Source organism: Maniola hyperantus, chromosome 26 (assembly GCF_902806685.2).
Source record: "Maniola hyperantus chromosome 26, iAphHyp1.2, whole genome shotgun sequence".
In the NCBI taxonomy this organism is placed as follows: Eukaryota; Metazoa; Arthropoda; class Insecta; order Lepidoptera; family Nymphalidae; genus Maniola; species Maniola hyperantus.
This window is the reverse complement of record NC_048561.1, coordinates 6,945,255-6,971,237: the sequence shown is the minus strand read 5'-3', so window position 1 is coordinate 6,971,237 and position 25,983 is coordinate 6,945,255. Positions and strand designations below refer to the sequence as shown.

General features: G+C 39.3%; 2 protein-coding genes across 3 annotated transcripts in view; one reads left to right on the top strand and one right to left on the bottom strand.

Moving 5' to 3' along the window:
* The first annotated feature begins 5,800 nt into the window (after positions 1–5,800).
* On the top strand, positions 5,801–21,899 carry CCAP (Crustacean cardioactive peptide). The gene is made up of 5 exons (XM_034982076.2): positions 5,801–5,911; positions 17,413–17,524; positions 18,586–18,664; positions 19,197–19,258; positions 19,724–21,899. The coding sequence occupies exons 2-5, from the start codon at positions 17,450–17,452 to the stop codon at positions 19,880–19,882; spliced, it is 375 nt and encodes a 124-aa protein (XP_034837967.1). The 5' UTR covers positions 5,801–5,911; positions 17,413–17,449; the 3' UTR covers positions 19,883–21,899.
* Positions 21,900–21,913: 14 nt separating this feature from the next.
* Positions 21,914–25,983, bottom strand: part of LOC117994314 (venom protease-like) — a 14,382-nt gene continuing 10,312 nt past the window's right edge. For both annotated transcript variants that reach the window (XM_069507776.1, XM_034982202.2), the window contains exons 8-10: positions 25,288–25,414; positions 24,166–24,300; positions 21,914–22,978 (exon numbers count right to left, since the gene is read on the bottom strand). In XM_069507776.1, coding sequence (XP_069363877.1) covers positions 22,772–22,978; positions 24,166–24,300; positions 25,288–25,414 — 469 coding nt within the window. In that variant the 3' untranslated portion in view covers positions 21,914–22,771. The remainder of the gene's footprint in view (positions 22,979–24,165; positions 24,301–25,287; positions 25,415–25,983) is intronic.

Sequence of the window (25,983 nt, the reverse complement as noted above, 5' to 3'; positions counted from 1 at the left end):
TTTTATTATCACCACTTTACAAATTTATTGAAACTTATTAGAACTATCACAAAGTCGTTAAGCAACTCATTCCCAAGCTTGCTTATCATTTAAATAATCCTTTACATTGTAATAGGATTTTTCAATTAGTTTACGTTTTATGAAAACTTTGAACTTGTTGAGAGACATCTCCAATATGTCTTCTGGAAGCTTATTATAGAAACGTATGGAATTACGAGCAAATGAATTGCTAACTTTACTGAGCCTAGAGGCGGGAATTACAAGTTTATTTTTATTTCTAGTATTTATATTATGACAGTCACTTTTTTTTTAAATTTATTTATGTTTTTATGTACGTACAGTAAATTTTCAAAAATATATTGATTATGCACTGTCATAATTTTAACTTCCCTAAATTTAGTTCTCAGCGACTCTCGTGGCCCCATACTGTATATGGCTCGAACAGCCCTTTTCTGCAGCACAAAAAATAGAATTAATATCAGCAGCATTACCCCATAATAATATACCATATGACATAATGCTGTGAAAGTAACTAAATATACTAGTCTCGCAGTTTCTATGTCTGTCAACTGGCGAATCTTTTTTACCGCATATGCGGCAGAACTAAGTCTGTTCGATAAGTTATTTATATGAGAGCCCCATTGAAGTTTTGCATCTAACGTTATTCCAAGAAAAATAGCGGTATCCACTAAATCTAATTCCTCATTATTAAGTTGCACAGTGGTTTTCACCTGCTTAACATTTGGTAAAGTGAATTTAATACACTTTGTCTTTTTCCCGTTGAGAAGCAGGTTATTAGCTTCGAACCACTGTACTAACTTGGTGAGAGAATTGTTTACTTCATCAAAAGTTGTTAAGTATCGATTGATTTTAAATAAAAGTGATGTATCATCAGCAAACAAGACTATCCCGTAATTGTCCTTAGCGAGGTAAGGAAGGTCATTGATGTAAATAAGGAACAGAAAAGGTCCTAAGATGGAACCTTGTGGCACCCCCATTTTTACAACGGATCCGGGAGATCGCTTTCCATTCACGTCTACCCTTTGTATTCTATCATTTAGGTAAGAACTCATCAATTCCAATGCTGCACCCCTAATTCCATAATGGTGCAATTTCGCGACCAATGTTTCATGATCAACGCAGTCGAAAGCCTTGGATAAATCACATAAAACGCCAAGCGCATCACGTGATTCCTCCCAGGCTTCAAATATATTTAGTATTAACTCAACACCAGCATCGGTTGTTGAGCGACCCCGTGTAAAACCAAACTGTTTGGTGTGAAATAAATCATTAATGTTGAAAAAATTAAGCAGTTGAGTTAAAATTATTTTTTCAAAGATTTTACTAAAAGTGGGTAGTACAGATATCGGTCTGAAGTTAGTGGGGTCACTAGTACTACCTGATTTAAATAATGGAATTATTTTACTATGTTTCATTAAGTCTGGAAACTCACCACAGTCAACACAATTATTGAATATTAATGCTAACTCGGGTGCAACAATATCAATTAATGATTTCACAACGTTAACGGAAATGCCCCACAGATCATTTGTTTTCTTATTATTAATTAATTTAAAAGCTTTGATAACGTCAGAGCAACTAACGTGACTGAATTCAAACATTTTATTACATTCAGGCACGTTATCCTCCAATAGTGAGAGAGCGGCGGCTGCTGAAGAGTTCAATGATTTTGTAGTAGAAACAGGAATATCTGTAAAGAAGGTCTCGAAAACGGTTGCAACCTCGGGGTCTGACGTAATCAACTTGTCATGATATTTTAGTTCAAAATTACAAGTTTTATGTGTCACTCTTCCTGTTTCTTCGTTAACTATTTTCCAGGTAGTTTTTACTACATTGGAGCTGTTTTTAATTTTTGCCTGGATATATTTTGACTTGGCTGCAATGCAATCTCTCTTAAACTTTTTGGAAAACAGTTGAACGTACTGCTTGAATTCGTCACCAGTATCATATTGTCGCTCCGCATACAATTCATATAGTTTTGTCTACTTTTATGTAGTTCTACTGTTGCCCATTCACTAAAAACTTTTGCATCAGTAGTCAAGACCGATTTACTGGTGAATATTGAGTTAAATATAGTATTGAATATATTAAAAAATGTATTATACATTTCATCAGGACTAAACCCATTTGACAAAAATGGAAGGTGTTTTATAAGGCTTAGTCTCATATTCTCAATTCGGTCAGACGTTACTGGTACAAAGGTTATTCTACGTTTAGAATTTTTTTTCTTCAAATTTTCAAACTGGATCAACTGTCCACAATGATCCGAATCCAATTTGCTAATTATGGTTTTAGTAATTGGATTTATATTTGTAAAAATATTGTCTATACATGTGGCGCTAGTTACAGTTATTCTTGTAGGCTCCATAAACATGTTGGATAGGTTGTAGGATTTGAAAAGATTTAATAATTTGCCATTTAAAGGGCTACTTTCCAAAATATTTACATTAAAGTCTCCGCACACAATCAGCTTTTTATTTGATTTTGAGATTTTGAATAAGACTTCATCCATTACCTTTTCAAAAAGATCAAAGTTAGACAAGGGTGGTCTATATACAGACACAACAATGAATTGCTCAAGTTCAACTGAGGATAGTTCTATTGTTCGCTCAACAGACAGGCTCTCTATGTCATTTCTATTTATTCAATGTAGTCATGAACTATCTGACGGCAAAAATCCAAAAACCAACCCCATGGAATCTCTTGTATGCTGACGACGTAGTTCTTATATCTGACAGTGCGCGAGAGCTGCAAGAAGACCTAGAAAAATGGAGAGAGTCACTGGAACAAAATGGCTTGCGCATAAGCAGGACGAAAACCGAGTATATGTTCTGTAACTTCAATCCCAACGCTTTACTGGACCCGGGCATCACGTTGGGAAGCACGGCCCTCCCTAGAGCTAAAACATTCAAGTACCTAGGATCCGTTCTCTCCGAGGATGGCTCTATAGAAGCGGACGTAACACAAAGAATGACATCTGGATGGATGAAGTGGCGTACTCTCACAGGGGTGCTATGTGATGCAAAAATGCCAAGAAAAATATATAAGAGGAAGCTTTAAAGTTGCACCCATAACCGACAAAATATCGGAATCAAGGCTCAGATGGTACGGGCACGTAATGCGTAGGCCCGACGATTATGTGGTGAAACAGTGCCTTTCCATGGCTACAAGAAAGAGGGGTAGGGGAAGACCACCAACTACCTGGATGACAAATGTCCAAAGGGACATGAAACGCCTCGGCCTCAACGACGAAGACGCGAATACGCGAACTACATGGCGCCGCATGATAAAAAAAGCCGACCCCGCGTAACGGGATAAGGCGAGGACAAAGAAGAAGAAGAGGTATATTTCAAGACCTGGAAAATGAAAGCCTCCTTTTATCCCGGAAAATCAAAGAGTTCCCACGGGATTTTTAAAAACCTAAATCCACGCGGATAAAGTCGCGGGCATCAGCTAGTGAGATCATAAGACACGTAGAGAGAAATTCAAGGGCAATAGTGGGAAAAACCTTTTTTTTAATTCAGATACAAGTTAGCCCTTGACTGCAATCTCACCTGGTGGTAAGTGATGATGCAATCTAAGATGGATGCGGGCTAAGCTGGAAGGAGTATGGCAGCTTTTTATTAAAGCCTTTGGTTTCACGGCATTGTACCGGAACGCTAAATCGATGGCACGGCTTTGCTGGTAGGGTGGTAACTAGCCACGGCCGAAGCCTCCCAACAGATCAGTAGGGCGATTGTCTAAAACCTGCATCAATCATTATTACAATCTCAATTGTTCTGATTGGCTGAATTTGTGCGATTCTTGTTGCAACAATGCATTGCAGCCAATAGTGAGCGAGCCTTAACCAATCAGAGATGATTGCGATCGTGACATTGTAGCTGTCATTCTCCCGCAATCGCGCAGCAGGCCAGAAATTTAGAAATTATAAAATTTCAAACCCCTGTCAGGAATCGCACCCAACTCCCACTGATAAGACCACAGTGCTTACCCACCAGTACAGTTACAGTGCGCCAGGGAGGTCGTCAAAACCTGGTTATTAGTGAAGTGGCGATTTTCTTAGGAATATTTTTGGGCACTATTACAGTTTATGGGTTATTGCAGTCAATAAGGTATAAAGCTAACAGTGCGTAGGCATAGAGCAGGCCCGCCACAGAACTGTGTAGCTACTTCGCACAGCGGGACGTGGCCTTAGGAACACGAGTGCTGTGGAGACGCCGTTGCTACATTACTCGTAGTTATGTAAAAAAAAATTTAGGTCAAAACTTTTTTCGTGTAACTTTTTGACGACCTCCCTGGCGCAGTGGTGAGCGCTGTGGTCTTAATAGTGGGAGGTCCCGGGTTCGATTCCTGGCAGGGGTTTGGAATTTTATAATTTCTAAATTTCTGCTCTGGTCTGGTAAGAGGCTTTGGCCGTGGCTAGTTACCACCCTACCAGCAAAGCCGTGCCGCCAAGTGATTTAGCGTTCCGGTACGATGCCGTGTAGAAACCAAAGGGGTATGGGTTTAATAAAAACTGCCATACCCCTTCCAGGTTAGCCCGCTATCATCTTAGACTGCATCATCACTTACAACCAGGTGAGATTGCAGTCAAGGGCTAACTTGTATCTGAATTTAAAAAAAAAAAAACTTACTAAAAAGGGTTGAAACTTACACCACAGAATATAGAGGGTGTAACCTACATATAAAAACAAAACATGCAAGTACAAACTCAACTATCCTGCCATAATGCCATTTGAAAGCTTCAGTGCCTCCCATCTTCATCATCAGTCTGGTTATCGTTGTATGGAAAAGGTAACTGACTGTGACTGAGGTGTTGTAAGAATAAGGTGACTGACTGACTGACTGATCTATCAACGTACAGCTCAAAATTCTGGATGGTATGGACTGAAATTTGGCATGCAGATAGCTAAGACGTGGGCATCCGCAAAGAAAGGATTTTTGAAATACAACCCCTAAGAAGGTAAAATAGGGGTTTGAAATTTGTTTAGTCCACGCGGACGAAGTCGCAGGAATAAGCTAGGCTAAATATATAAAAGGAAAAGGTGACTGACTGACTGACCTATCAATGCACAGCTCAAACTACTGGACGGATTGGACTGACATTTGGCACGCAGATAGTTAAATATTATGACGTAGACATCCGCTAATAGCATCCGCATAAAGGACGTCGACGTTCGACGACCTCCGTGGCACAGTGGTGAGCGCTGTGGTCTTAATAGTGGGAGGTCCCGGGTTCGATTCCTGGCAGGGGTTTGGAATTTTATAATTTCTAAATTTTTGGTCTGGTCTGGTGGGAGGCTTCAGCCGTGGCTAGTTACCACCCTACCGGCAAAGCCGTGCCGCCAAGCGATTTAGCGTTCCGGTACGATGCCGTGTAGAAACCAAAGGGGTATGGGTTTAATAAAAACTGCCATACCCCTTCCAAGTTAGCCCGCTATCATCTTAGACTGCATCATCACTTACCACCAGGTGAGATTGCAGTCAAGGGCTAACTTGTATCTGAATAAATAAATAAATAAAGGATTTTTGAAAATTTGACCTTTGTGTAGTCCACGTGGATAAAGTCGCGGGAATCAGCTAGTAATTTACTAAACTGTCATTCATTATAAGAGTGCGTCATTCTCCATAATGAGCGCTTACCAGAATTTGTACGACATTTTATAGTAGGGAATTTTTTATGCGTTTTTAGTAACAATCGACTCTACGCATGCCCCTAGCCCATTCTCGCTGTAACCCCCATATATAAACGTGTTCAACCACCACCAGTGCATTCCCTGTTCGACTCCCGGGCTAGGTTCATCTAGTAACGCAATCTAGTATTTTATATAAACAAAGAAATTAAAACTAGTTAGTGCTTGCTGCTGCGACTGACGTCCGAAAGACCTAAGTAAGTACCTAAAAAATTTCTAGTTTTTTTTATATCTATATTTACTATTACTAACTATCTGATACCTGTGACTTCGTTCGCGTGGAATTAGGTTTTTAAATATCCTGTGGGAATTCTTTAATTTTCCGGGATAAAAAGTAGCCTATGTTACTCTCCAGGTCTTCAATTATACCTAGACATGCAAAAAATTACGTCAATTCGTCGCTCCCTCCTCATTGTGAGAGACGACCCGTGCTCTGTAGTGAGCCGGCAATGGGTTGATCATGATGATGATTATGATCACTATAACAAAAACATTACAGCAAAGTGAAAAAAATGTTGCAAATAGCAACACTTGTATAGTCAGCGACAGGTCGAGATGGCAATCGGGGAGGGAACGCCCCGCACACCCGAGCAGCCCGGCGCTAACCCGGTGCGGGCGAGCGCGGCTGACGTGCGGGGCGTCCCCCCGCCTCATGCCCCGATTGCCATCACACATGCAAACTGTGGAACCAACTCCCATCGGCGGTGTTCCCACTAGATTACAACATGGGGTTATTCAAGGGACGGACCAACAAATTCCTGAATGGCCGGCAACGCATCGGCGATTCCTCTGGTGCTGCAAATGTTCATGGGCGGCGGTAATCACTTAACATCAGGTGACCCGCCTGCTCATTTGCTCGCTATCGCTATTTCAAAAAAATCACCCATCTCAACCAGTCACGTATAATAAAAAAAAAAACAAGTATTATTCCTACCAGTGGGTGATTCGCTAACTCGGTGTCTAACACTGAATGTTAGTCACCGATCTCATTTTAGAATTAGAATTTATTTACTAATCAATAATTAGTGCACAAGAAAATTACAAAAAACAATATATTAAAATAACACATACAAACTTAAATAAACCTTACGTCTAAGAGCCCTCGCCCACGGCGACTTTTTGTAGCGATGCTGTCGCGCGTTTACTAAACGCACGCCAGCATCACTACTAACGCGTGTTAGTCGCATTTGCAACGTGCTACTGCATCGCGACTGTATCGATGCAAACGCGCGACTTTGTCGGATGACATCGGGGGAAGAACGGAGGGAGGGTGGCGCGTGAATAGAGAACCGAGCATCAGTGCAACATTTTTTCTCGTTTGCATCGACACAGAAGCGTGACAATATCGCGTTTGCATCGCGACTGAATCTGAGACCGTGGGCGAGGGCACACAGCTAGCGACCGCTTCGCGACTGTATCGATGCGGACGCGCGACAGCATCGCTACTGTATCGCTACAAAAAGTCGCCTGGGCGAGGGCTCTAAGGGAAAGAGGTTGCGATGCGCGCTCTGGCGCCTACCTGCTACCTGCTCCAAAGGTTGTCCATCGCCATTCAGCGTGGCAATGGTGCCAGCTTAATGGGCACCTTTGGCCCAGGGGCAACCAGGGGCGGACTTTTTGACGACGTTTAATTTTAAGTTGGTAAGGTTTATTTATATATTTATATAAGCTGTGATAGCCTAATGGTTAGGACGTCCGCCTTCTATTCGGAGGTCGGGGGTTCGATCCCGGGCACGCACCTCTAACTTTTCGGAATTATGTGCGTTTTAATTAATTAAATATCACTTGCTTTAACGGTGAAGAAAAACATCGTGAGAAAACCTGCATGCCTGAGAGCTCTCTATAATGTTCTCAAAGGTGTGTGAAGTCTACCAATCCGCACATGGCCAGCGTGGTAGACTATGGCCAAAACCCTTCTCACTCTGAGAGGAGACCCGCGCTCTGTAGTGAGCCGGTGATGGGTTAATCATGATGATGATGATAAAGGTTTATTTAAGTTTGTATGTTTTATTTTAATATTTTTAAGTACTTTTAATTTAGATTTAAGTTTATTTAATAGAATTTTAATATATGTATATACAAAAAACAATGTAATAATTAATTATCAGTGAAATATGAAACAGCAAACAACACAAACGATAGAACTGCATTAGTGAAATAATGCGTCGTAATTCTATAAATTGCTGCTTCATTGAGTGACATCAAAATAATTTTTCGTAGAAAACCTTCAATGTATATCGTCTCTATATATAAAAATGAATCGCTGAATGTGTTGCTGATCGCAAATCTCGAGAACAGCTGGACCGATTTCGCTAATTATTTTTTTCATAATATTCCTTGAAGTAAGAGGATGGTTCTTACGGAGAGAAAAATTTAAAAAAAATCCTGGAAAAGAATCGGCGGTACGAAGTTCGGCGGGGCAACTAGTCCATACTAATATTATAAATGCGAAAGTGTGTCTGTCTGTCTGTCTGTCTGCTGGCCTTTCACGGCCCAACCGTTCAACCGATTTCGACGAAATTTGGTACAGAGATAGCTTGCATCCCGGAGAAGGACATAGGCTAGACTTCCCATGGGATTTTAAAAATCTAAATCCATGCGTACGAAGTCGCGGGTATCATCTAGTTAAAAATAAATGTCGAACGAGCTCGGTGGCTATCATTTAGTGTTAGACACTGAGTTAGCGAATAGCTACGAAGGAGGTAACTTTTTGTGGTGAATGACCTTCTTCCTTGAAAAGCAGAGTACGTTTTACTCATTCGTAACAAAAATATAGTAAATTCAAATTAGAAATGGAGATATTAAAAATCTTTTCGAAGTCCGCAAGTTCATCTGCATTCCTCGTTGTTAGGTACCGTAGATACCTAAAGTATTCTTATTTCTTTAAACATTTTTAATATACGAATGCTTGAGAGCCTATTCGTCTAAAAGTTCTACATTATGTTCTCAAAGGTGTGTGAAGTCTGCCAATCCGGACTTCAAGCGCTGATCCGCCCATGATCCGCCGTTGTGGGCACGATGGGCATGCCCACAACTTCGATTTTGAAGTTTTTGATTTATCGTGCAAAATGTCGAAAAAATACGACTGCAATATGGAACCCTCAGTGCGCGAGTCTGACTCGCACTTGGCCGGTTTTTTAGTATCATTGCACCGTAACGCTAAATCTAAATCTAATCTAACCATAACTACAATGCTGGTAGAGAGGCAACTAGACCCTAGCGATTTTGGAAACGGGCAACCGACGTGTTTCTGACTGGTTCTTCACGGTAGTGAATTCTGTGGCTCTACCGCGGTTGTTTGACAGCTACAATGTCACGATCGCAATCATCTCTGATTGGTTAATGCTCGCTCACTATTGGCCACAATGCATTGTTGCAACAAGAATCGCACAAATTCAGCCAATCAGAACAATTGAGATTGTAATAATGATTGATGCAGGTTTCAGACAATCGCCCTGCAGTTTACAAGCCAGTGGTAGATTCACTTGGTGATTCGAAAGCATTTACTGTGCATGAAACATTATATGGATCTCTATACGAGCAGTTAAAGTAAAACTATAACGCAACGTTTTTTTGAAAATGACAGCTACAATGTCACGATCGCAATCACCTCTGATTGACTCGCTTACTATTGGCTACAATACTACACAATACACAACATTTGGCTACAATACACACTATACAACAAGAATACTATAAACTCACCCAATTCAATTCAATTCAATACAAATTTCTTTATTGCGAATATGGGTAAACAGTTGAGATGTAACAAAAACAAAAAGAAAGGTACAACCAAACTCTGCCTAATTAGCATGCAATATTATGTACCTAACGACGTGTACATCGTTTTGATAAAATTAGTCACATTAAATAGGTACTCACTTAGTCACAAAAGAAAATACAAATTTAAATAATAGTTATTACAAATGTCAAAAATTAAAATAAATCTAAAACATCTCTACATTACCTATTATGTCTTTTCTAATTTCTAAGAGTAGTTTTCCCAATCACAACGATTGCGATTGTAATAATGATTGATGCAGTTTTCCCGCAATCGAGCTACTGAGCTATCTCACGCCGCACCCAGCGAAGTTTAGCTTTAAAAAATCCAGCTTAGTCGGGAATCGAACTCGGGCCCTCTCCCAGTTAAGACTTGTCATCAAATACAAATTTTCCTTATTTTCTCTACATTAGACTCATCCCATGAATATTAAGGATTCTCTAATGATATTTTAATCGCCAACCATCCATGGGGTTACTTCTTCTGAATTTAAAGTAGAATAGATATCTAAGTATTACTTGCATTAAATGATGTTTTCGATTAAAGTAAGTACGAATTGTTTTTTAAGCGTTCTACTAGTGTTTCTATAATTTTTCTTGTGTTTTACCTACACTTCAAGGAAATTTCCAAATAAATTTAAATAGGTACCTACATATCAAAAATTGTATTGACTTGTATCTGAATAAAATAAAGTAATAAAAACCGGCCAAGTGCGTGGCGGGCTACGCGCAGTGTAGGGTTCCGTAGTCACAATCCTCAAAAAACAGATATAACTCCTTACCCTGTGAACCTTACTTAGCTATGATAGTGATTTCCTTTAAAATTGATTATATATACTACTGCTGTGAATTTTTTCACGTTCCTATATACTACCATTTGGCTGATAGAGGGGGGGACACTTGACTCTAATAAAAATGAGCACTTTAAAACATTATATTTTACAAACGGATCTAGAAATCGAAAAATGATGTTACCACACCCACAGTATTTTTAAAAGACCTATTCAACGATACCTCATACTATGGGGTAGATGAGAAAATAAAAAATTCATCCCCACTTTACATGTAGGGGAGCTACCCTAAAAAAAATATTTATCAAAATTTTATTTCACCTCTTTGTCGGCGTGATTAATATTTATACTCATGCCAAATTACAGATTTCTAGCACTAATAGTCTCTGAGATTAACTGAGGACGGACGGACGGACAGACGGACGGACATGGCGAAACTATAAGGGTTCCTTGTTTACTACGGAACCCTAAAAATGGAATAAAAACGTACAGTGCCACAAGGCTCTCTTGGCATTTGAATGACATTGACAGGGGGACGCTGTTGGAGTACAAAGGCTGAGAATATTCAAAAAAGAACAAAGGGGACACTTGACGGCAACGTTAGTTCCGATTTTCGCCACGCGCCAAGATAGCCTTGTCGCACTGTATTCACAAGTAAACAAAAATAACCTCGACAATTGTTGATTAGGGTTCAAACAGATTTAAACTTTGGAGTTTTAAACATAGCTAAAAGTTTACAACCACTGAAATGGACATAATATACAAGTATGTACGCTGGAAGAGGTGTGCCATTCAAAATGACTGTTTATTTTTTTTGAAGTGCCTCACGGAGGGTACCGGGAATTAAAATTGACACTTGCCAATGATCTTAGTATGAGATCTATAAAGCGCACTCTGACTTTGCTTAGACTTAAGGCAGCGTTAAAACGAGACAGGGCTATAGCTCTCACATAAATCTGTTTCGTTTTAACTCAATCTTAAGTCTGAGCAAAGTCAAAGTGCGCTCTATAGATTTCACCTTTAGTGTTGACCGATGTCTCATCAGTCATTACTAACATTTACAGTACGCGGCAGAAAATAATGAACGTTGGCCTTTAGACTGACGTTTCGGCTTTGTAGAGCGTTGTCTCTGTCACTCATACCTATGTAACGTTTTGTCGGTCTCAACGACAGAGAATGCTCTACAAAACCACTGTCTTTATCTTAAGGTCGATGCACATTACTTTCTGCCGTGCACTGCAGTTTCGAGTACGCTTCATGACGCTCACTGCTGTTATCAGCGCAAGTTGCTTCAAAAACAGGTCGGCGTTTACAACACTATTATTCCATCAGTTTGTAAGAGCCGTAAGGCGTGTAAATGTAAAGTGAAATATTATTGTTTTAGAATTTCAGGTGCCAAGTTCTTTAGTCGTGTACAAATGTCAAAATAAGTGATATCCTCAAAGGCTGAGGGTAGTATACACTATACAGGGTGTAATCAGAACGCTAGCAAAAACTTAGCGTTATTTGTTATACTACCTAAACACAATCCAATACCAATAACCATTTGCCTCATTTTGTTAGTTTTAGTGGTTTTTAGGGTTCCGTACCTCAAAAGGAAAAACGGAACCCTTATAGGATCACTTTGTTGTCTGTCTGTCTGTCTGTTTGTCAAGAAACCTACAGGGTACTTCCCGTTGACCTAGAATCATGAAATTTGGCAGGTAGGTAGAACTTATAGCTGACATTTGGGGAAAAATCTGAAAACCGTGAATTTAGGGTTAGATCACACAAAAAAAATTAAATTGTGGTCGTGAACTAATAATTAGTATATTTATTAGAAACTAGCTGATCCCCGCGGCTTCGCCCGCGTAGATTTAGGTTTTTAAAGATCCCGTATAGCCTATGTCACTCAGGAATAATGTAGCTTTCTACTGGTGAAAGAATTTTTAAAATCGGTTCAGTAGTTCTAAAGATTACCCCCTACAAACAAACTTAACGACATTACCTCTTTATATAATACAACGGGCCGTGCAGCAGAAATCGTAATATTTTAATTTCGCCATAACTTCAAAACCAAACGTCCAATTTTAATCATTCAAAGACCAAATATTATCTCCATAAACTGTTCTTAGTGATGAAATCATTTATTTTGATAAGGATTAATAGCATGAGTAAAATAAACGCGTTTAAATGTAGTCCAAAAAAATTCAAGATTTTTATTTAAAAAATGGTTGCTGTGCCTCACTCGACATAGATGGGTATAGTGTGTCGCGGACTTTTTTGTAGATATTTATAAGATCTACAATTAATTAGAACATTTTATGGTTCTATCTTTTATAGTTTAGGCAGCGTACGCAAAATAAGTAACTTTTCTGGTTGATTTTTTACACCTTGTGTCCGAAAAACCCAAATATCTTACGGAACCCTATTTTTTTCCAAAATAAAATATAGCCTATGTTACTCGTGGATAATGTAGCTTTCGAATGGTGAAAGAATTTTTAAAATCGGTCCAGTAGTTTTTGAGCCTATTCAGTACAAACAAACAAACAAAGTTTTCCTCTTTATAATATTAGTGTAGATAAGGGAGTGACTATACCAAGTGGGGTATCATATGAAAGGTCTTCACTTGTACATTCTAAAACAGATTTTTATTTATTTTTATGCATCATAGTTTTTGAATTATCGTGCAAAATGTCGAAAAAATACGACTGTAGTACGGAACCCTCATTGCGCGAGCCTGACTCGCACTTGGCCGGTTTTTTTTATAGAGATAGCGAGCAAACGAGCAGGCGGGTCACCTGATGTTAAGTGATTACCGCCGCCCATGAACATTTGCAGCACCAGAGGAACCGCCGATGCGTTGCCGGCCTTTTAGAAATTTGTTGGTCCGCCCCTTGAATAACCCCATGTTGTAATCTAGTGGGAACACCGCCGATGGGAGTTGGTTCCACAGTTTGCACGTGCGTGGAGAGAAGGATCTGGCGCAGCGGACGGTCGAAGTGCACCAGACACCCAGGTGGTGAGGGTGAAACTCCTTACGGTGGCACGCGGTGCGGTTGTAGAAAAATGAGGGTGGAATGAGGTCAAAAAGCTCTTCAGAGCACTCCCCATTATAAAGGCGATTTAGTATTTTTCAAACCCGCAATGCACAGCGTGTAAAACTCGGGTCAATGCCCCGCCTACGACGCGGTATTGACTCCGAGTAAGTAGAACACTTAGGTAACGTTCGTTGACCTCTAGCGTCGTCGGTCAGATGTTTTGCGATGTCAAGCGGACAGAGTCGCGAGCATCAGCTAGTCTATAATGTAAAAATGAATCACTAAATGTGTTGCTTATCGCAAATCTCGAGAACAGCTGAACCGATTTCGCTAATTCTTTTTTTATAATATTCCTTGAAGTACGAGGATGGTTCTTACGGAGAGAACAATTTAATTCAACCTCCCCCTCAATTTTCTAAACTCCACCCGAGCGAAGCCGGGGCAAGTCATCTAGTAATGAATAAAAAAAAGTATTTCTCTAGTTTCATTGTAGTTCGTAGGTAAAACAAAATGGCGATTTTCACGTTGAAATCAGTCTGAAGGGCTCAACTTCTCAACACTTGAACAGAAAGCCTTTTTGTGACGTCACACTACTTTACTTACCTACTTCCGAGATTCTTTCTTTGATAAGCACTTTTTTCTTCATATAGACATATGTACTTACCTGACTAGATTTCAAGAATCTAGATTTTCAGGGACGTGTCTTACGTGGCCTAGCTGTAAGAGTGCAAGTCAGTCAATAGCGCTGGTCAAGCAACGTTGACGCACATCGGTAAATGGATGGGTGACCGTCTTTAGAGGTTCCAATCGTTTCCCGTTATTCCCATCGTCTGATAGTTATTACCGGGATAAAAAGTAGCCTATGTCACTCTCCAGGTCTTTATTTATACCTATGCAAAAAATCACGTCAATTCGTTGCACCGTTGCGACGTGATTAAAGGACAAACCAATAAACAAAGTCAAATGATTTATTCAAAATAGGTAAAATAAATAACTCTTTTTGATGGTCAAATGTTGGATTTGTAAGATATAGTGGTTATAATTATTACGCAAACTTAAACCTAAAGCTACGAGGGTTCCAAACGCGCCCAGGTCTGAGAAGAGCCAACAACAAACTCAGCAAACAAAACCAACAAACAAACACACTTTCGCATTTATAACAAGGGTATTGATGAGGGTACCTACTGATAACGTCATACACCGTAAATACTATAATAACTATATTAACTATAGTAGTAATACTATTGAAGTAAGTGAACTACCCACTCCAACTACTAGAATAGAATAGTAGTCTCATCAATGTAATTCGGTAGGCCTCTCCCAAAATTATATCGTAAAATGTTTCTTTATGACAATATTACTATGTCATATAGTTTTATTATGCACTAGCGTATGCTCGCGACTTCGTTCGCGTGGACTACACAAATTCCAAACCCCTATTTCACCCCCTTAGGGGTTGAATTATCAAAAATCCTTTCTTAGCGGATGCCTACGTCATAATAGCTATCTGCATGCCAAATTTCAGCCCTATCCGTGCAGTAGTTTGAGCTGTGCGTTGATAGATCAGTCAGTCAGTCAGTCAGTAAGTCAGTCAGTCAGTGACCTTTTCCGTTTATATATTAAGATTCGCTACCTACTACAGTCCGCGGGGGAGCGGGGCCGGTCTTCTACACGCGGACGAAGTCGCGGGCATCAGCTAGTAGTATTATAAGTCCCGCAAATTGTTATTGCGCTGGAACCATGTCTCATTAACATCGAAATGACGTCATTTTGACGTCAGTCGAAATTAAAATATACCATCAGCTCGAAACTTCAGTCTAGTGCTAACGTCACTAAAATGGCGGCCACGCGCATTAGCAATTTGCGGGAGTTATATCACAGTTCACGATAGTAAGGGAACTTCTAACAAAACGTCAAGGCTTCGACGTCACTAGCAAGCGTCAAATGTTACAGTACATTTGAATTTAGTACATTATCGAGAACTCTCAGGCATGCAGGTTTCCTCACGCTGTTTTCCTTCATCGTTAAAGCAAGTGATATTTAATTTCTTAAAACGCACATAGCTCCGAAAAGTTAGAGGTGCGTGCTCGGGATCGAACCCCCGACTTTCGATTAGAATGCGGACGTCCTAACCACTAGGCTATCACAGCTTGGTTCTGGATACATCCTGTATATCCAGGCGGACATTGTCGCGGGGTATCATATATAGCTAGTATTTATTAACTTCGAGAGATACTAGAAGATAGGCTTAGATTTGTAATTTAGTTGATTTCTGACTAGAAAGTTTTAATTCGATTATAAAAACTAGGCACTAGGGTAAGCACTAACGCAGACGGGCTATTTATGCCTGAGACCGAAAATCTTCAATCTTCTTTAAAGTCCCACTCCCATCAAAATAAGTTCAACCGTTCCGAAGATTAGCCCCCATTCAAATAGACAGACAAACTTCAAAACTTTTGATTCCGTTATGGTACACTTCGAATAACCATATTATATGAGCTTCAATTTTATTTATTAGTAGTATAGTAATTACTAATTAGTATAGATAAGTCTAAATATATAAAAGGAAAAGGTGACTGACAGACTGATCTATCAACGCACAGCTCAAACTATTGGACGGATCGGGCTGAAATTTGGCATGCAGATAGCTATCATGACGTAGGCATCCGCTAAGAAAGGATTTTTGAAAATTCAACCCCCAAAGGGGAGAAATAGGGGTTTGAAATTTGTGTAGTCTACGTGGACGAAGTCACTGGAATAAGCTAGTTTTAGGTATAAATGTAACAGCGATTTCGGCGTCAAAACAAATCACAACAATTTGATAGACAGACAGGGTAACTTGCATTTTTAATAGTAGTAATTATGGATTCGCTGGTACAAAGTAACTTTTTCGTGAGTTACGATACCTTAAGATAAAGAGAAGCGATGTCGGATCCGACTATTAGGTATTATCTGTGGTGTGCGCTAGACTTTAACAAGTTGACTCTATTATTTAGTTAGTTAGTTAAGAGTTTGTCCCTTTAGGTATAAGGGCTCGTACAAATAATATTTGTCTTGTGAATTAGCGAGTCTATCTTCTAATTGTTACAAGTTAAGTACATCGAATTGTTTTACAGAATTTTCTCTTAATTTCACTGTATTTTTAAACACTTCAACTTAGGAGTTCGTCAATTTGGTTCAATTAAAACAGCTGAAGCCTCAATGGCTTATTAATGGGGTTATTCAAGGGGTGGACCAAGAAATTCCTGAAAGGCCGGTAACGCATTGGTGGTTCCTCTGGTACTGCAAATATTCGTGGGCGGCGGCAGTCATTTAACATCAGGTGACCCATCGTTTGTTTGCCATTTTTATTCAAAGAAAATTATGTAATTAAAAGACCAACCCATAAGTTAATAATTTAAATCAACCCATAAGTTAATAATTTAAAAAGTTTAAGTCAAAAACCCCGACTGCGAATTGCGTCAAACTATTATACTTAGTTTGACGTGGCGCGTCACTCCGTGTCACGTCGCGCAGCGCAGCACAAGATGAGTTTTTGAAGTTGGTTGGTAAAAAAATTCTAGTGGTAGCCTAGTGGTTAGGACGTCCGTCTTCTAATCGAATGTGGGGGTTCAATCCCGGGCACGCACCTCTACCTTTTCGGAGTTATGTGCGTTTTAATTAATTAAATATCACTTTCTTTAACGGTGAAGGAAAACATCGTGAGGAAACCTGCATGCCTGAGAGTTCTCCATAATGTTCTCAAAGGTGTGTGAAGTCTACCAATCCGCACATGGCCAGCGTGGTAGACTATGGCCAAAACCCTTCTCACTCTGAGAGGAGACCCGTGCTCTGTAGTGAGCCGGTGATGGGTTGATCACCCTTGATGATATAAGTCAATGATCGTGTGTGACTGCAACTCGCATTTAATCAGTTACTTTATGAGGGTGAAAGAAAACATCGTAAGGAAACCTGCATGCCTGAGAGTTCTCCATCACCAATTCGTATTTGGTTAGGTGACTATGGTCTAACTAAACCGTTCTCATTCTTAGAGGAGACCCATGCTTAATAGTGGGCTGGCGATAAGTTGAAATGAGGAATCTTGAGAGATTTTTATTTTTCTTCCAGGTCCGCCATCTTGTCCCGTGCTGTCAAAATTCCCGCCATGTCAGCCGCATGCCGCGTGTCGTTGTTGTTACTCTTAGCTGTTCTGACCATGGACCTTTGCGACTCGGCTTCGGTAAGTACCTTGTCTAATCTATATATATATATCTATTCTAATAAATAAAATTGAAGTTTCAACTGTTTGAACGGGCTAATCTTCGGAACGGCTGAACCTATTTCGACGGGACTTTCACAGACAAGTAGAGGATTAACCGAGGAGTAACATAGGTTACTTTTTAACCGACTTTCAAAAAAGGAGGAGTTGTTTGCGTAATTTTTATTTTAATGGACTCAATCCTGATGCTGTACAGGAGCTGACCGTCAAAAATGATGGGATTTAGAAACTTTTGGTTATAAATTGATATTGGAGGTACCTACCAAGTACCAAGTAAAAACTTTTGAACTCTTGGATCCAACTCCTTGGCCCTGACCTGATGCTGTAAGGAATGGCATTCCTAAAACGTGATGATCCCACGGGAATTTTAAAGAATCATGCGTTTAAACGATTTTACGAAATTTGGTACTGCAATATCTTACATCCCGCGGACTGGCTTTTACAGATAGGCTACTTTTACGGATAGCTACTTTTACGGATAGCTACTTTTACGGATAGCAACTTTTACGGATAGCTACTTTTACGGATAGCTACTTTTACGGATAGCTACTTTTACGGATAGCTACTTTTACGGATAGCTACTTTTACGGATAGCTACTTTTACGGATAGCTACTTTTACGGATAGCTACTTTTACGGATAGTTACTTTTACGGATAGCTACTTTTACGGATAGCTACTTTTTGTCCTGGAAAAACAAAAGTTCCCACGGGATTTTTTAAAAGCCAAAGACTTCGTCCGCATGGACGAACACACAAACCCATATTTTACCCTCTTAGGGGGGTTTTTTTAATTGAATTTTCAAAAATCCTTTCTTAGCGGATGTCTACGTCATAATATTATTATGTACGCCGAATTTGTGCCCGTTCCGTCCAGTACTTTGAGCTGTGCGTTGATAGATCACTGATCAGCAAGTCAGTCAGTCAATCACCTTTTCCTTAAGCCCTAGCTTATAGTTTACCTATTTATCTTACTTTTAACCTATCCAAGTTTTTTTGTTCAAGTTGCATGTTTTTTATTCCAGATACAAGGCTATGAACAGAGGATGAGTGAGGAAGTCATGGTGGCTCCAAAGAAGAGGCCCTTCTGTAATGCTTTCACAGGTAAGCAACGACTAGACAATCTTCTATATACAGGGTGTAACCAGACCGCTGGCAAAAACGAAGGCAGGTAAAAGTACTGATGATTACTGATATGGTAGATACCACAAGAAAAGTGAAAAAAATCCTGTATTTTTGTCAAAGCTCACGATATATCAATACTAATATTATAAATGCGAATGGGTCTATCTGTCTATCTGTCTGCTAGCCTTTCACGGCCCATCCGCGAAATTTGGTACAGATATAGCTTGCATCCCGGGGAGGACATAGGCTACTTTTTATCCCGGAAAATCAAAGTTCCCACGGGATTTTTAAAAACCTAAATCCACGCGGACGATGTCGCGGGCATCATCTAGTTGCAAATAAAACATCTGACTGACGCTAGAGGTCAACGAATATTCGGTAGGTAGGCCACTCGGAGTCATTGCCACGTCGTAGGTGCGGCGTTGACCCGAGTTTTGCAAACCAATGCAAACCGCAGTCGAGGTTTTTTGAAATTATTTATAACTAACTATATTCTGCCGTTACTTTTCAGGATGTGGACGGAAACGGTCATCGCCCACCAGACCAATACCAGAACTAGTACGACAACGACAGGTCAGTCAGTATTACTTATCTAAATATATATATTATGTAAAAGAAAAAGGCGACTGACTGACTGACTGATCTATCAACGCACAGCTTAAAGTACTGGACGGATCGGGCTGAAATTTGGCATGCAGATTGCTATTATGACGTAGACATTGTTAAGAAAGAAGTTCTGAAAATTCAACCCCTTACTTTTTAGTGTTTGTGGTTATTGAAGTCGGTTTTGTATTTTTTTATATGATGTACCTATATTCATTGACTTATCTATTACTTCGTATGGACATGGCTATTGAACGAACAAAATAGCACCAACTCAGTGGTGCTTTAGCACCAATGCAACCTCAGTGACGTCTGGATTTCAAACGGGTTCATTAGTATTTAAGAGGTGGCGCTGATTTATTTGGTTCCTAAACCGTGAAAAGTTTTGTTCGCTTGACCATATCTTGTAATTTATATCGATGTGTATATCCCCAGTACGTCGACGAAGATGCATTCGTGCCTCTAATGGAGTCAGACAACGCCATCGAAGAGCTTTCCCGGCAGATCCTCTCCGAAGCGAAGCTCTGGGAAGCGATCCAGGAAGCGAGCGCCGAGATCGCCAGGAGGAAGCAGAGAGAAGCGTACCGCAAGTAAAAGTACCGAAGCGTTTTAACTGAACTTTTCCGTAGCGTTTCTGAATTAGTTCGTAAAAATAACCAATCTTTTCCTTTGCATTTCTAAATAATAGATACAAAATATGAATGAATATGAATGTTATGAAGCTACAATATCAATTGCCATCGTCAAATCCATTAAAACACTTTCTGACCAACAGAGTTGTTCACATACGGAATAAATTGCCTAAGGATGTGATAATGTCAAGTTCTGTTAAGTAACCAGTTCAAGAATAGATTGGACAAACATTTGGAAAACTCTAAGCACTCCTGATATAGACGCATCAGCGAAAGCTGCTTAGTCTATTAAAAAAAAGCATTGGTCAAGTGCGAATCTGACTCGCACACGAAGGGTTCCGTACCATCAATCAATCAATCAGCCTGTTTGCGTCCACTGCTGGACATAGGCCTTCCCAAGGGCACGCAACCACAAACGATCCTCTGCCTTCCTCATCCACCCACTTCCCGCTACCTTCTTAAGGTCGTCAGTCCAGCGGGTTAGAGGTCGTCCCACACTGCGCTTGCCGATACGCGGTCTCCACTCCAGAACACGTCTGTCCCAGCGGCCATCGGTTCTGCGGCAGACGTGGCCTGCCCACTGTCAGACTTCAGCTGGCTGATTCGTTGAGCTATGTCCGTCACTTTGGTTCTCCGACGAATTTCCTCGTTACGGATTTCCTCCGTACCATCGCACAAGAAATAAAACATTTTTTTCATGGCGGCCATTTTGAATTTTATTATTTATTGTTATAGTGGCAATAGAATTACACATTCTGTGAAAATTCTCTCTACCTACTTATTACGATTCATGAGATACAGCCCGCTGGCAGACAGACGGACAGACGGATGGACAGCGGAGGCATCCTTCGGGTACGGAACCTAAAACGTATCAAAATCGTAATAAACATTTTCAAGTCTAATTATTATTAAACGAAAATGTTTTAAAATGATATAATATGTTATTGGTCTTATTGACCAAGCGAAGTACATTATAGTCCGTAAAAATGACTCCTCACGCGCCATTTTAATTCTATGGGTCAACTGTCATGTCAAAAGTACGGTTCACCTTTAAAATAAGGACTGAAATTTGACACAAAAAGTTAAATTGTCGTGTCGTCATTTTGTACGCATTTATATAATACATTATGTGTATATATGGAAAATATTGCGCTAATTTAAAATACTTATTATAATATAATAATTAATATTGATATTTAATGGAAGTTGATACAATAAATTACCTAGGAGGTGACATAAATACTGTATATAATATTTTTAATTGTAAGCTATTTTCTTAGTATATTGTTTGTATTAAATGCAAATAGGAAAAATATTAAATAACCGAAATAGTAATCTTATCTTACGTTTGACGTAAAATAAAACGCATCAACATTTATTAACGTTTTTTTAGCGCTTTACTTAGTTTTAAAAAAAAGTTATCGCAAATATAAAATAAAGTGAGGTACCTATCTGTTATAGGTAAGTAAAATATATATTTTTAACTACATATAATATTATCAGTTTTAATTTAAATTTAGTTTATTTTATTTTAAGTTATATTTAAATTTATTTTTAGGTCTTCACTGACTCACTTTAATAATAATAATTAATAATTGTTAATGAAATAGTTAGGTATATATTATTTTTTTATCTAGGTATTTACAAAAATAATTTCATAATTCTAATTTTACTTTTATTATACGTCAAAGAGTGCAAAATTGGTTTTTCCAGGTTTTTCCTAATAAAATATATTATAGTCTATACAAAATGACTCTTCACGCGCCATTTTAACTCTATGGGTCAACTGTTATGTCAAAAGTAGAGGTCACATTTAAAATAAGGACTAAAGTCGTAATTTTGACATGAAAATTTACACAAAAGTTAAAATGGCGCGTGAGGAGTTAAATTTAACGCGATATATTCAATGTGAACGTCAAATAAATACGTAAAAAATGTTAGTGAGTTTTAGTTCATAATATCAATTACACTCCTTAAGTTTGGGAGCTATGTAAGCATTATGTTAGTCTGTAAGATATATCGATGTGCAATTCAAGGGAAGACATTAAAACGAGGACTTCAGTATGAATTAATTTTTATTTACCTAAATTTTCCCAACCAGAAAAACTTCCATAATTTTCCCAATACAGAAAACTCAACCTCTGACCTTTTCTTAATTTAGAATACTAAGGACCTGATACACAACTGCCAGATAGACTTTATCTAACGAATACAGACATTAAAATATAACTTTTTTGTATTGGGACTCCATGTCAATATGTCCATTTTATTCATCAGATAAAGTTTATCTTGCATTGTGAAACAGGCCCTGATTTCCCAATATTTTCCTAACTTTTGTCAGAATCCGAATTAAGAAAAATATTTATTTTAATGTACTTGTCGACAGTCATGTCTGATGGAAAACAAATAATGAGACTTAGGTTTGAGCAAAGTTTTCAAATATTTTCCCAATAATTGGGTATTTGCCTACTTTTGAATTTGATAAATATTATTACTTTATTATAAACTAGGATAAAAATAATGACGTACGCTGAAAAAATTATTAAAATTCAACAAAGATTTACAAAGTTACAGGCACAGGCATTTTAATTTTGGAGTGGGAGGGTCTTCTATCCCTTTCTCGCAAAACGAAAATTTGTATGAAACCGCACGAAGCTACTATGGCATTAGTAGGTGTGACGTCAAACTGCTGTATCGCTATCTCTGTCTAATCAGAATTATATTTAAATGCTTTGAACTTTTTTGTTATTTGATCGATTTAATTAGTTTTTTTTTCAGTTTACGTCATTATTTTTATTCTAGTTTATAATAAAATAATAAAAAAATTGGAGACCCAATTCAGAAATTATTTCTAGACCAGAAAATGATTTTTGAAATTTTCTGATTGCAATTCTGGCCAAACGTTATCCAAAATCCAGGTTAGGTAATATGAGACCCTGGTGTAGACCCCGGGGTACCCCTGGCCACACATCGTGGGACCCTTGGATACGATGCCTTCTACTGAGTAACTGCATTTTATGTTTTTCATTAACGCCATTAGGGGGCCGCCACTGTCGCCCTGTAAACATAAAAACCTAAATTAAGTTTTCCATAAAAAGGTTCCGTATGTCCGGAGAAAAAATCTGTCAAGCGTGAGTCAGACTCGCGCACCGAGGGTTCCGTACTACAGTCGTATTTCTTCAACATTTTGCACGATAAATCAAAAACTATGATGCATAAAAATAATCAAAAATCTGGTTTAGAATGCACAGGTGAAGACCTTTCATATGATACCCCACTTGATATAGTCATCTTACTTTGAAAACTGAAAATCCTAATTAATAGGTAGTTCATGACAACAATTTTTTTGTGTGATATAAACACAAATTCACGGTTTTCAGATTTTCCCCCGAATATCTGCTATAAGACCTACCTACAATCTACATGTCAAAATCATGATTCTAGGTCAACAGGAAGTACCCTGTAGGTTTCTTCACAGACCGACAGACAGACAGACAAACAACAAAGTGATCCTATAAGGGTTCCGTTTTTCCTTTTGAGGTACGGAACCCTAAAAAACCCATGAGTTCGCACTTCCCAACGAATCACAGTGTGACACGATTGGGTGATGATGATAGACAAATGCGCCGGCGATGGATTGATCATGGTGATAATTTTAAATACATATCAAAAATAGCGTAACCGGCAGGAATCGAACCTGCATCTTCTGGGTTCGCGCTCGATGCCTTGACCACTCGGCCACGGTTTCGCTTACTGCCAGTGACGAAAATTGTGTTTTTTTTTTTTAATAAAGAATATTAGCCATGTTAAATGACTAATATTCCCCTTTCCTCTCCAACTAAGCGTCAAGCTTGTGCTAGGAGTAGGTACGACAATAGTGCAACGGGCGGGATTTGAACCGTCGACCTTTCGGTTTTCAGTCCACTCCTTTACCGGTAGAACTATTGAGGCTCTGTGATATGATAGATATGTATGTGCACTCAGTACTGAAGCGACTGTTAATGCCATCTAGTAGCGACACTTTGCAGTTATTGAAACTACTTTTAAAGGCCCATATTACAATGCAGCCCATATTACAATGCCTTAGAGCCTCAATAGCTCAACCGGTAAAGGAGTGGACTGAAAACCGAAAGGTCGACGGTTCAAACCCCGCCCGTTGCACTATTGTCGTACTTACTCCTAGCTCAAGCTTGACGCTTAGTTGGAGACGAAAGGGGAATATTAGTCATTGATGATGATGATGACCTTGCAAGAGTCAGCGTGGTGGGGCTTGGTGGTGGCCTTGGTGCCCACAGCACATATCATGGCTTCACCATTCCACGTGAAGCTCTTCCCCTCGAACTTGTTGCTGCATAGAGAATTGTCCTCGAGTAACTGTGCCTGAAAAAAGAGTTATAAAATAGGTATAATCCATAAAAAGTTACTCCTCACGCGCAAAAGTAAGCATTGGGTAGACCTAGGTGAGTATGGGTAAACTCCGAATTAAAACTTATTTTTCACTAGGTTATGCTCGCGACTTTGTCCGCGTGGACTACATAAATTTCAAACCCCTATTTCACCCCCTAAGGGGTTGAATTTTCAAAAATCCTTTCTTAGCGGATGCCTACGTCGTAATAGCTATCTGCATGCCAAATTTCAGCCCGATCCGTCCAGTAGTTTGAGCTGTGCGTTGATAGATCAGTCAATCAGTCAGTCAGTCAGTCACCTTTTCCTTTTATATATTAAGAAGATTAAAGATTATTATTTGGACATTACCCAAGCACCTTGGGTAATAACTAAGTATACCCGGGTGAACCTAAGTTTATTTCAACTTCCAACTTTACCCGTAACATATATAAAGAAGAAAATAATCCTTCGGATTAATCGTTTGATTCTTTAAGCCGGATTCTTCGAAATTCCCACGGGATAGAGAGTAAAAAGGGTTTATATTTTCGGCGAGCAAATCCGCGGTCCCTAGAGGGAAGATATTCAAAGCTTACAGTCAGCAGTAGTTCAGCTCGCGCCCGCGACCCACAGTCTCCCCCCATCCAGCGATGATCCTGTCACCCTCCACCTCCCTCCGGGGAACGGGCGGACAAGCTATGTCCTTCCCCGGGATGCAAGCTATCACTATACCAAATTTCATCAAAATCGGTTAAGCGGTTGGACTGTGAAAAGCTAGCAGACAGACAGACGGACAGACAGACACACTTTCGCATTTATAATATTATAGTATAAGTATGGATAAAGAAGAAAATAATCCTTCGCGTTAATCGTTTGCATCTTTAAGCCGGATTCTTCGAAATTCCCACGGGATAGAGAGTAAAAAGGGTTTATATTTTCGGCGAGCAAATCCGCGGTCCCTAGAGGGCAGATATTCAAGCTTACAGTCAGCAGTAGTTCAGCTCGCGCCCGCGACCCAGTCTCCCCCCACCCAGCGATGATCCTGTCACCCTCCACCTCCCTCCGGGGGACGGGCAGGCACGCTGGCCGGATGAACTCCGAGAAACGTACCCTGGGAAATTTTCAAATTCAGTTTTTTAGGGTTCCGTACCGCAAAAGGAAAAACGGAACCGTTATAGGATCACTTTGTTGCCTGTCTGTCTGTCTGTCTGTCGGTGCTGTCAAGAAACCTACAGGGTACTTTCCGTTGACCTAGAATCATGAAATTTTGCAGGTAGGTAGGTCTTATAGCAGACATTCGGGGGAAAAATCTGAAAACCGTGAATTTATGGTTACATCATACAAAAAAAAGTAAATTGTGGTCATGAACTAATGATTAGTATTTTCAATTTTCGAAGTAAGATAACTATATCAAGTGGGGTATCATATGAAAGGTCTTTACCTGTGCATTCTAAAACAGATTTTTATTTATTTTTATGCATCATAGTTTTTGAACTATCGTGTAAAATGTCGAAAAAATACGACTGTAGTACGGATCCCTCGTTGCGCGAGCCTGACTCGCACTTGGCTGGTTTTTTTTTTAAATCCTTTATTCGCATTACATGAGGGTGTGTATGATACAATACTATAAATCTACTTTGTAATATGTTATAGGATTGTTTCAGAATTGTAAGATATATT